This window comes from Podarcis erhardii, assembly GCF_964252035.2.
Source record: "Podarcis erhardii genome assembly, chromosome: 15".
NCBI lineage: Eukaryota > Metazoa > Chordata > Lepidosauria > Squamata > Lacertidae > Podarcis > Podarcis erhardii.
Genome location: NC_138505.1, coordinates 9,678,704 through 9,691,360, shown reverse-complemented (window position 1 = coordinate 9,691,360; position 12,657 = coordinate 9,678,704). Strand labels below are relative to the sequence as shown.

At 50.4% G+C, this 12,657-nt stretch overlaps 1 protein-coding gene across 1 annotated transcript in view; it reads right to left on the bottom strand.

Annotated features, from left to right (window-relative positions):
* Positions 1-264: 264 nt before the first annotated feature.
* The window catches only part of EFNA4 (ephrin A4), a 32,906-nt gene continuing 20,513 nt past the window's right edge, over positions 265-12,657 (bottom strand). Inside the window, exons 2-6 of the mRNA XM_081841421.1 lie at positions 10,983-11,275; positions 8,960-9,028; positions 8,243-8,302; positions 5,315-5,721; positions 265-850 (exon numbers count right to left, since the gene is read on the bottom strand). Coding sequence (XP_081697547.1) covers positions 5,630-5,721; positions 8,243-8,302; positions 8,960-9,028; positions 10,983-11,275 — 514 coding nt within the window. The 3' untranslated portion in view covers positions 265-850; positions 5,315-5,629. The remainder of the gene's footprint in view (positions 851-5,314; positions 5,722-8,242; positions 8,303-8,959; positions 9,029-10,982; positions 11,276-12,657) is intronic.

Below are 12,657 nucleotides of genomic sequence, written 5' to 3'. Positions count from 1 at the left end.
TGAGGGCCAGAGGGAGACGGCCCCCAAAGGGCCGCATCCAGCTCATGGGCCTGAGGTTCCCTGCCCCCCCCCATACGAAATCTCAGCTGCTGCTCCTGCATCCCCAACCCAGCAGCCGAAGACTTCCACATCCCACCAGCCACACAGCTCTCCCAGCCCTGCCACCCCGATATCCTAGGTTTCCCCCAATGCCCCTTCCGACTCTTCGGTGGGGGTGGAGGAACAGGGAGATACGTCCCGGGGATAGAAAGAAAGGGGGCCGAGTTTCCGAAACAATTTTATCATTTGGCTCAGTCACTGACAATTAATGGCGGGGGGGACGACCCCAACATATTTAAAATGAAGAAGTCGTAAACCAGGAATTGGTGACACCGAGGAAGCGTCTTCATAGAAGACAAAAGCGCAGGTGTCATCATGGCCGTTCTCGCCGAGAACACAAGGTGGGGGGAGGCGGCGGCGGGGGTGGGCTGACACAGTCCAGTTTTTTGCTTCCGGGCAGGGGAGAGAGAGAAGCCGAGCTTGACAGAGACATAAAACAGGGGCGAGAAGTCGATGCCCCCCCTTTTTTAAAGCAGCTGAGCTTCGAGTGTCACGGACTGCAAAGTGTCTCTCCCCATCTTTGGCATATCAACAGTCCTGGACACAAATATTGCGAGTCCTTTGCTGCGCTGCAGAAGAGATATTTCAGTTTCTCCCCCACTCCCCACTCCCCCAATTCCATGCCACTTTCCCCAAAAACCAAATCTGAGTCTTTTTGGCGAGCTGGAAAATCCCTGTTCTGACAGCACCGCAGTCACCAGAAACGGTCAACCTGACCTCCGGCAGGAATGTCACCGTGGAGAATCAACTCCTGTAGGGAAGGGAACAAGAGAGATCCTGTTAAGAGGCAGACCAGGGGGGCTCAACTACCAAGCCCTTTCCCCACAACCTGGCTTCAGACCGACCCCTCCCCCAGAACACGTGACATGACCATTAACCCAAACGCTGCCTTGAAGCATGTGCAGAGTTCCTTCCTCTCCCTTCCTCTCCTTACAGGGTCCTTGCTGAAGGATCACATTCACCCGGTGCTATACCAGCTGCACTGGCTCCCGGTGGAGTACAGGATCAGGTTTAAGGTGCTGGTTTTGACCTTTAAAGCCCTATATGGCCTAGGACCCTTGTACCTACGGGACCGCCTCTCCTGGTATGTCTTCAAATAAAAACATCCTGAAGGTCCCAGGCAACAGAGAGGTTAGGCTGGCCTCAAGCAGAGCCAGGGCTTTTTCGGCTGTGGCTCCAATCTGGTGGAACGCTCTGTCACAAGAGACTAGGGCCCTGCGGGATTTGACATCTTTCCGCAGGGCCTGCAAGACAGAGCTGTTCCACCAGGCCTTTGGTCAGGGTGCAGCCTGACTCCCTCCTTTGGCAATCTTTACAGAACTTAAGCTTATGGTTGCCATCAATCTGATTTTAATTATTTTTTATAATGAAATGTTTTTAGAATGTTGCACTGTTTTATTGTTGTTAGCTGCCCTGAGCCCGGCTCTGGCTGGGGAGGGCAGGATATAAATAAATTATTTTATTATTATTATTATTATTATTATTATTATTATTATTATTATTATTACTGAGGAATGTACAGACATTAAGAAGGCTGGGTCAGACCATTCCTTCTGTTGCCTGGGAGATAGACTGCGTCTGAACATGGGTGCTCTGTTTAGCTCCCCACATTAGCACACGACCAGAGATTTGCCCCCTCAAATTCAATTTATCTGACTGTCACCAGCAGGTTGACAAAAATATGATTGCTTCCTTACACCAAGAGTCTATCTAGCTCCATACTGTCTACACTGACTGGCAGCGGCTCTCCAGGTTTCCGGGCAGGGGCCAATTCTCAGCCCCACCTGGGGAACGACCCGGGGACCTTCAGCATTCAAAGCAGCTGCTCTGTCCCTGAGCTGCGGCCGATACACAGACACTACCCATGTTTTTAGTGCCCTTTGCTGACACGAATGGTCACGCCTCCTCCCGGTCTTTCATATTGGCTTCTGACATTTTCATGGTTCTGTTATTTGATTTTGAACCGCCTCCGCAGATTATGTGATTTGTTCTGTAATTTTCTGCCTTGTCCCTTCCCTCCCAATGTCCTGTTGCCAGTAGCTCAGCAGTTCTGTGGCTGTTTGTTGTCCACTTGTTTTAATCTCACTTTATCTCCCCCCACCCCACCGACCCACTGGCTATTTCCAAAGTTCAGAGGTTAGCGCTGGTCCCTACACACAGTCAAAACAGCACCGTCGAACAAGAAGAGGGACAGATTGCCAAGAGGCATGGGGTGGAACCTCAGTCCTTGCAGGTACAGTGGTACCTCAGGTTAAGTACTTAATTCGTTCCGGAGGTCCATACTTAACCTGAAACTGTTCTTAACCTGAAGCACCACTTTAGCTAATGGGGCCCTCCTGCTCCTGCAGCCCCGCCAGAGCACGATTTCCGTTTTCATCCTGAAGCATAGTACTTAACCTGAAGCATTATTTCTGGCTTAGCAGAGTCTGTAAGCTGAAGCGTATGTAAACTGAAGCACCACTGTATACCAAAAAAATATTTAGGGAGGGAAAAGCCCCCAGGGCAGGGGAGGAGAATCGACCCGTGAAGCCATTCCCCCAAAATCCTTATATCCCTGCCCAATCATGGAGGTCTTTGAGGAGCCTCTATTCGCAGGCCTCTATGGCTCATATGCACAGTTTGCATCCATCAGGAGCTGAGCGTTCCATATTGTGGACCCTCGTTCTATGGAACACCCTCCCGGCTCAGATCAGACAGGCCTCCTTCCCCAGTTGACCTTCCTGAAGCCTCTTTAATTTCAAAAAACAAAACAAAACCCAGCAAGCATTTTAACCGAATTCTGATCTTACAGTTTTAAGCTGCCTTTTGGATAAATGTTTATCATGTTGTTGAGTTACCTGTGCGCCACCCTAAGGCAGTTGCAGTTAAGCTGTATCTAAACAGTCGAAATAAACGAGTTAAATGTCCTAATGTGCAAGAGATGTCGGACAGTTGAGCAGGCCAACTCCAGAAGCGGCAAGCTTGCTGTGACGGGCTAGGATTCAGACTCAGAGGCTGAATCTGAGGAATCCCAGCCTGCACAGGAGTCCCCCCCTCCAGAACCTGCTGAGCCAGGGCTGGCGCTTGAGCCTGAAGGGTCCTCACCTGTGCTGGATCCTCAGGTGCAGGCACCAGCTGAGTCTGCTCTGGCTCCTGAGGTGATGGAGGACCCATTACCTGCAGGTGTTCCACTCTCAGCCCCGTCAGGGGAAGCTGAGTTTGCCTCTGGGTCCGGTAACCCTCCAGCCTCTCCTGAGCTGCAGAGGCTCAGGGCAGAGAGGCGGACGGATCTAAGTTCCCGCAGGAGGAGTGCTCGCCTCCAGGCCAGGAGAGGCGAGTCACCTGTGGACCGGGGCTGCCCTATGCCTCGGGGCAGATAAAAGCCGGCCAGCCCCAGTCCCAGGTTGCGGGAGCAACATTGTTGGTAGCCTGTTCCTGTCCTGCTCTTCTGCCGGAGTTCCTGACCTCACCCGACTCCCTGCCTAGGACCCCGCCTCGCCTTTGACAGACAACCTCCATACTGGACCCCTGACCTCGGACTGAACTTGGACCTTGCCTCTCGGTTAGCCCCCGAGACCAGCACACTCGTCTTCCCTGGATTTATTTAAGCAGAGGGTGGGTGGACGGCCGTCAAGGATGTTGAACGTTGTGAGATCCCTGTGCCAAGCATGAGGTCAGGAGAGATGGCCTCTCAAGACCTCCAAACTCTGAAATCCTACTCTTTTTGTTCACCTCTTAAGGAACTCTGTACAGTCATACCTCGGGTTATAGGCGCGATTTTGGGTTGCATACCGCGCCAAACCCAGAAGTACCAGAACGGGTTACTTCCGGGTTTCGGCGCTTGCACAGAAGTGCTAAATCGTGCTTTGCGCATAAGCGCCAAATCGCAACCCGCGCGTGCGCAGACGCAGTGCATTGCGAACATGCTTCCCACAAAGATCACGTTCGCAACCTGTGTCCACTGTATATCAAGGAGAGGCAACCAGAGATTGCTGGACTCCAACTCCCATCAGCCCCAGCCAGCATGGCCATCGGTCAAGGATGGTGGACTGCCCAGCTCAATACTGTCTGCTGACTGGCAGAAACCCTCCAGGGTTTCAGGCAGGTCTCTCTACCCAGAAACCCTGCAAAGCAAATGCACTGAGCTACCTCAGTTCTTCCAGAAAAAAAGTAAGATTCCAGTCCTCATGGTTCCAATTCAAGTGTGGGGAACATCTGGCATACCCCGAGGTTGCTGGGCTCCCAACATCCCTGCCGACTGGCTATGCTGGAACTGCTGGGAGTCAGAGTCCAGCATCCTCTGGGAAGGCTACAGGATCTCCCATCCATGCTGTAGCTGTAGCCTGCATTGTAGATCCTGCATTAATGAGGGGGCCAGAGTCAATATCCTTCATGGTCCTACTGTTATGGCTTTATTTAAACTCTTATTTCTTTAGATGATTTCTCTCCTACCCTTCCTCCCAAAGGAGCCCAGGGCGGTAAGCAGCAAGGGATAAAACAAAACAAAACAAAAACATTGCAAACAATTCCAATACAGATGCAGGCTAGGATCTTTATAAAGGGGTACCTCAGGTTACATACGCTTCAGGTTACAGACTCCGCTGAGCCAGAAATAGTGCTTCAGGTTAAGAACTTTGTTTCAGGATGAGAACAGAAATTGTGCTCTGGCGGCACGGCAGCAGCAGGAGGCCCCATTAGCTAAAGTGGTGCTTCAGGTTAAGAACAGTTTCAGGTTAAGAACGGACCTCCAGAACGAATTAAGTACTTAACCCGAGGTACCACTGTATCTATAACAAGAAAGTCTTCAGAAGGTGCCGATAAGACAACAGTGCCTAATATTCACTGGGAGGGAATTCCAAAGAGTTGGGGAAAGACCTCCTAATAAGATGATATCTACAGGCGGCCTTCACTTGGAAAGCACAGTGATCCATTGATTATATAAGGGGCAAGACGATCTTTCAGACATCCTGGTCCCATGCTATAGATGGCTTTCTGCACCAGAACCAGCACATTGAATTTAGCCTCATCACCAATTTGCAGCCAGGGCGATTCTTTCAACAGTGGGGTAATGCATTGCCGGTATCCTTTCCCAGGGAGCAGTTGAGCTGACGCATATTGCACCAGTTGCAGCTTCTGGACCAACATCAAGGGCAGCCCCAGATAGAAAGCATTGTAGTAGTCTAGCCAAAAGGTTTAACCCTTGGCCCACCACCACCTTGCCTGCTCCAAGCCTTACCTCCAGGCCAAAGGTCTTCCTCTTGCTTCAGTGGATCCAAACGGAGAAGGGGGTGGGTATACTGAGACTTATGGGGGCGTCCTGCCCCCTTTTGGCTGGGTTGACGCAGCATCTGGGAATTCAGCTCATCTCTGGGGAGCAAGGGGTCCGGCTGTGAAGGAGGCCCACCAGTACATCGCCTCTGAGTTCTAAAGTGCCAAGTGAGGAATCCAGCATCCTTGCGAGTGGGGGACGAGGAGGACCAAGCGCCGCCCTCGCTCCTCACCCCAGCCTGGAGCCTCTTAAGAGTCCCTGGCCCTGGGGGCGGGGGTGGGGTCAGAGCCACAGGAAGGGTAAGAGGGCCAGCCCCAAGCAGGCCCCACTGGACCAGGAAGGGGCAGAGCTACGTCCGGGGGCTACAGCGGCATCTGTGTGGGGAGGACAGAGAAAAAAACGAGCAGTTGTTGTTGTTGTTGTTGTTGTTGTTGTTGTTGTTGTTGTTGTTGTTGTTGTTGTGTGTTATGACCATTTGACTGGGTTGCCTCAACCACTCTTGGCAGCTCCCAGCAAAATACAGTGGTGCCTCGCAAGACGAAATTAATCCATTCCGTGAGGCTCTTTGTATAGCGGTTTTTTCCTCTTGCGAAGCAAGCCCATTGACAGTTTAGCGGATTAGCGCTATTAGCGGTTTAGCGGCTTTTAGAGATCAGCTGTTAAGCGGCTTATCAGCGGATCAGCTGATAAGCGGCTTAGCGGCTTAGGAAAAGGGAGAAAGAAGGGGAAAAAACCCGCAGGAACTCGCAAGACATTTTCGTCTTGCGAAGCAAGCCCATAGGGAAATTCGTCTTGCGAAGCACCTCCAAAACGGAAAACCCTTTCGTCTAGCGGGTTTTCCGTCTTGCGAGGCATTCGTCTTGCGGGGCACCACTGTATTAAGAACACAATAAGGCATCAAACATTAAAAACTTCCCTATACAGAGTTCCCTTGAAATGTCTTCTAAAAGTCAGATACAGTAGAACCTCAGTTGTCAAATGTAATCCGTTCCGGAAGACCGTTCGACTTCCGAAATGTTCGACAACCGAGGCGCAATTGCCGGTTGGCAGATTCCTTTTTTAAAAATGGAGAGGTGCGTTCGAAAATGGAAGCATTCACTTCAGGGTTGTTGGCGTTTGGGTTCTGAAATGTTCGGCTTCCGAAACGTTTGACAACCAAGGTTCCACTGCAGTTTTTTATTTCCTTGGCATCTGATGGGAGAGTGTTCCACAGGGTGGGTGCCACCACCGAGAAGGCCCTCTGCCTGGTTCCCCGTGGCTTCACTTTTCACAGTGAGGGAAGTGCCAGAAGGCCCTTGGCTGGATGATGGGAGGTACCAGTAGGTACCAAATAGGCAGAGATGTGGAGAGCCTTCGGCCCAACCAACGGCCCAACCAATCAGGGACCATATTAAATGCACTTACAAAGGTATAAAGCGGGAACTCATGAATCCCCAGATGTTTTCAGATACCAACTCCCACCATCCCCAGCTGCAATTGCCTGATGGTCAGGGATGATGTGAGTCCCTCGCTACCCCTTATCCCTGCAATTCCACCCTCAAAGTCCTGCCTAGTTCTAATTTCCTTTTCCTTTCTCCCCCAGTTTTCTTAAAACTGAACTCTAATAACAAACAGGTTTCAAGAAATGAAGAAACATTAGTTGTTTAAAAAAAGGTACACTGTCACAATTGCCAATAAAAAAGCATAGCATACAGAGGTGATTTACTGCGTCAATAATAACACATGCCAAGAGGAAAAGGGTGTGCGGCCAATAATTGCAAAAGGCTCCGTGGTCTGAATCAAAACAGGTACATGTTTTTATTTCAAAAAGGGAGATAAAGAATAACTTCAGACAGCGGTAGATCGAGACAATCGCATAGACCTGTGGGTACCTGGAGCCTTGGTGATTGTATATAAAATAAAATTGGATCAAATGCCAAGGAGGCCATCTCAAGCCTTTTTGGCCCTTGAAAACCTCCAGCTTGTGCAATATTTTATTTCCCCAAAAAGGTGATTTGCCAAATCTTGGAATATTTGGTGCTAATCTTCTCTCTCTCTCTCTCTCTCTCCCCCCCCCCCCCCGTCTTCCCCACCACCCTCCTTCCTCAAAACTGTCTTCCGCGTCTGTAAACTCTTTGGCAGAACACCTGAGTGGGTTGCCAACTTTCCTGTAAGTTTTAACAACACCTATTAACACCAGCTTGAGACATGCCGCACACACTCTTTGCCTGAGGGGATAAGTTCCCGCTCTGTGTTCGCGGTGTGGTGTAAAAGTCAAGAGTGTTTGTCTAGGACCTCGGAGGCCAGGGTTCAAATCCCCAACCAGCCATGCTTGCCTCTCAGCCTAACCTACCTCACAGGGCTGTTGTGAGGATAAAATGGGGAAGGGGAAGATTCATAAATATGCCACCTTGAGCTCCTTGGGGGAAAAGGTGAGATATAAATGAAACAAATAATAATACATAAAAGCTTCGCTGGCCAGTTGGGAGCTACCACTATTTTGCTCAAGGCACAAGAGCGGTCAGGCTGTTTTTTAAGGGTCAGTTGGCAACCTTTTTGCTGTAATCGCTGACTGGATTGAAGCTAGATCTACTCAGTCAGTGTACATTTCGGCTGCCTTCCTATCACCTCCTCTGTCTTTGTCAAGGACACAGAAATGTGTTCCATAGTTCCAGTTACAGATAGGTAGCCGTGTTGGTCTGCTACTGGGTGCTACTGGAAGGAATTTGTTTTGTTTTGACAGAAATGTGTGATTGTAAACTCCTTGAGGAAGAGAACTGTCCTGTTTGTCATATTCCTCAGTAAAGCACAAGGCACACTGAGGATGCCTTTTTAAAATCATGCACTCCCCCCCCCCCTGTGCTTTAAATGCAACAAACCGCCTTGCTGCCACCCCCTTGCCCGAGCGCCACTCACCCTCGGAGCTGCCTCTCCCACGTGGTTGAGATTTGGGACCCTCCGTCACAGGTTCTACGGCTAGAATAAAAATGAACGGGTCAGTTCAGAAGGCGCAGACAGGACCAAACTTCCTCTCTCGGTCCTTGACGAGTTTCCCCCTCGATATATATACATTTAAGGAAAGCAGATCTAGCTAAAGTGGAACACCCATTATCTAAATCAGGGGCAGGGAAACCTGCAGAGATAGAGGGCCACATTCTGTTCTGGACAAGCTTCCGGGGGCCACACACCAGTCGTGGACAGGGCCACATGGAAAAGGAGGCGGGGGCAATATATGCAAATTTTTACCTTGGACTAGACTAGTTTCTACACACAGAGTTCAAGGGCATATTCCAGCCAGGCAAAAACATTCAGGGAGGGTTGGGCCAGTGAAGGGGTGTGGCTTAGGGAGAGTCTTAGGGGCCAGAGAGTGAGGTCTTGAGGGCCACATTTGGCTTGAGGTTTTCCTATCCCTGATCTCCAGGTTGGCTTTTCAGAATTTTCTCCTGGTCCTTATTGGAGAAGTGATTGCTGAACAATTCAGGTGTTCATAGGTCAGTTAATTTCTCTGTCTGGATTATTTACTTGGTTCTCTGTACCGGGGGGGGGGGGGTGGCGGCAGGGGAATCCCTGCTGATGCCTATTATTCCCCACATCCCTGCCTGAACAAGATGGACAGACAATAGAAGGACTCACTGGTTGTCTTGCAGCAAACTGAAACCCGCAGTTTCAAACAGCGTCCGGGACTCTCTGCGGTGGGGATAGCTATGGGGAGGGAAAGGACCCAGAGATAAGAGAGACAGAGTGGGGTTAGAATGCAAGAAAGTCAAACCTTCCAGCACCAAACTACAGCCCACATAACCCTTTGGGGGAAGCACATGGTTAAACGACGGAACTCGCCCCCACAGAAGGCAATAATGGCCACCAATTTGGATAGTTTTAGAAGAGGACTGGACAAATTCACGGAGGAGAAAGCTGTCAATGGTTACTGGCTGCAATGGCTTAGCTCTGCCTCTGCAGTTGGAGGCCTCTGAATACCATTTGCTGGAAACCACAAGATGCGAGAGGGCTCCTGTGTTCAAATCCTGCTTGCAGGTTCCTCAGAGGCATCTGGTTGGACAGTGTGATGGCCTGGGAATCCGATTCAGAGGCTGAACCGGAGGAATCCCAGCCTGCACAGGAGTCCCCGCCTCCAGGGCCGGCTGAACTGGGGCAGGGCCTTGATTCTGAAGCGCCTGCACCTGTGCCGGATCCTCAGGAGCAGGCACCAGGTGATTCCACTCTGGCTCCAGAGGTGGTTGAGGACTCAGTGCCCGCAGGTGAGTCTCCCCCTGGGCCCAGTAACCCTTCAGCCTCTCCTGAGCTGCAGAGGCTCAGGGAAGAGAGGTGAAGGGAACTGGTTTCTCCCAGGAGAAGTGCTCGCCTTAAGGCCAGGAGAGGCGGGTCTCCTGGGGGCCGGGACCGCCCCTGGCCTCAGAGAAGATAAAGGCCGGTCAGCCCGGTCCCAGGTTGCGGGAGCAACGTCGTTGATGAGCTGTTTCAGCCAGCATCCAGTCCTGTTTCCCCCAGAGTTCCTGTCCTTGCCCGGCTTCTCGCTGTGGACCCCGCTTCGCCCGAGGAGGACTGTCTGCCGACCCTCAACTCAGGTCCTGGACCTTGCCCCACGGTAACCTCCCCCCTGGACCAGCACAGACAGGATGCTGGCCTAGATGGGCCATTGGCCTGATCCAGCTCTCCTCATGTTCTTCCAAGGAGCTCAAGGAAGGGAACAAGGTGTCGCTGCCCCCCCTCCATTTAATCCTTGCAAAAACCCAGTGAGGCAGAGAGAGAGAAATGGCCTCAGAGTCGCTCAATGAGTTTGTGACCAAATGGAAGTTTGAACCCAGGTCTCCCAGGCCCCAGTCCGGCCCTCTAACCACCACACCACATAGGCGGTCAAGGGCAGGGTTAGGGCTCAGTCACAGATGCCATAGCAACGAATGGGTGAGGTTAAGTTCACAGATTATCAGAAAGAGTTCAGAGGAGCACCCAAAGCTTAGCCACTGTCCAAACAGGGCTATTATTTCTGAATACTGGTGTCACCTTGAGCTCCCTGGAGAAAAAGGTGGGATATAAATGCAACAGATAAACACACCATATCTTAAACCCTCTGTGTGGCCTTTGGATCAAGAGCGTGATATAAATTTACTAAATCAAGAAATACATTTGAATACAAATAAATACATTTTTTAAAAAACCTCCCCCCAAAAAAAAAACCTTACACACACAGAAATGCTGCTTCACCCTATCTTCTGTTGCAAAACCCAGCCCAAAACTTGTAAATTAAGTTTGCCGAAATGGCAAAATTAACTGGGAAGCTCAGGGACCAAGAAGACAAGATCTTTTTAAAACACAGTTGTAATGTAACAGTATGTATGGATAATTTAGAAAGATTAAAAAATGTGATATGCAGTTGAAAATAGGATCAATAGGGCCCATGGAAGGGATTTTTTTTTTTGGGGGGGGGGAGTCAGGAGATTCAGAGTAATTTTGACATTCGGATTTGGAATGGGCTTTTATATAGATTATTGAAAATCAAATAAAAAATTATTTTTTAAAAAAAAGTTTGGTGCAGCACTAAATCCCATTCATAACTCTCTCTCAGAGAAAACCTTGTACAATTTGGCCCTCAAGTCGACTCAGAACCATCCCATCCTTGCCTGCCAAAGGCCCAACTCACAGATATAGTAGTAGTCATGGCCCAGCTGAAACTCGAAGCCCAGCGAGAAAGGGGTGAACCTCTGGATTTTCTCCGAGAAGCGGACCGGTCCGTAAGGAGCATAGGGCCGGTTGCATTCCCAGCGTTTGAAGGCTCCCGGCGTCTCGTAGCAGCCCCGGTAGCCCTCAATGTCCACCATGAGCAAAGTGAAGGATTCCGGACTCCCCACTGCCAGCGGCTGCTCGTAGTGCGGGCAGTAGATATCCAGGTAATCGTTGATGGAGACCTGGACGGCATAGTCTTCTTCAAGGAATCTGCGAATGGGGAGAAGCAAATCAGTCAGCCGCCAAAGCGATCAGGGGATAGGGAGGAGTTTTGAGCCAAAGGGCCGCATTCCCTGCAGGGCAACTTTCTGGGGGCAGTGTGGCAGGGTTGGGCGGGACATGCTCAAAAGCCGAAGGAGCAACAGCGGTAAACCTTTGGGCAGTAGGCTGGTGAGTTGCTATGAACAGACTTGCCCATGCCCCTCTGTTTCCTACATCCTGGCAAGGAAGAGGCATGACCAGGGTTTGAGGACACATTCCAGCCAGGCAAAAGCACTAAAGAGTGGCCAAAACAAAGTCAATGAGAGATGTGGCCTGGGTAGAGTCTTAAGGGCAAGATGGAGAGAATATGTATTTTTTCTGTGCCCCTTCCTAGATGGGGCACTTTCTGGAAGGAGAAGAACCCGGATTAAAACGAGCCTGGCATCTAAAAAACAGCAACGACAGCAGAAAAGGTAAAAGGTGCAAAAGGAAGATCCCTAAGAATCAGCTTTCTTTAAAAACAAAACAATGCCCAACAGCAAGTAAGTTTCTAGTTCTCATGGCCAAAATAGGCCAAAAGCATGCAGTGAACAGAAGCCAGGGGAGCTGCAGAAGACGGAGAAGATTATCAGAGAGTTCTTTGGAGACACGTCAGAAATTCCATCAGTTGGAGAACACCACGACTCTCCTTTGAGCTAAGACCGGATGCTGAGAACACGAATGCCAAGCCTTTCCTAATCCGCGTTGGCATCCAGTTTGCTCCCAGGCCCTTATTTAAGGTGTGGCCGATGACTCCTCAAGTTTCCACATCAAAGGCCAGCAACCTGAACTACAACTCTCACTGCCCCTGACCACTGGGCCATTCTGGCTGTGGGACTGATGGGAGTCGGAGGACAACAACATCTGGCTCAGGCTGCAGAAATCTTGGGTTTGAGTGTTGCATTAGGTCTGCAGCAGGGATGGGAATCTGTCTCTCTCCTGGCGTTGCTGGACTACAACTCCCATCATCCCCCACTGTTGGCCATGCTGGCTGGAGCTGATGGGAGTCTGAGTGCAACAACAACCGGGGGGGGGGGCAAGGTTCCCCACTCCTGCTCTAGGCACAGAGGTGCCTCTTAGATTGGGGGCCCAATGGTCAAGGATGATGGGCGTTGTAGTTCAACACTGTTCCCTCCACTCCTGCCTTACATAAATGTCTTCAGACGGCGCACTCTGAGCATTGCAAAAAAAGCATTTCGCCCGTTCCGAAAAAGAAAGCATTTCACAGGTTTGTTGTGGTTTACATGTTCGAAAAGTCCCTGAGGGAAAATGCTGGGATTTTCCCAAAGTTAATTAAATATAATTCACAGCTCCCATGAGGCAGAAAACACCCACTCGTGGAAAGAACGTGC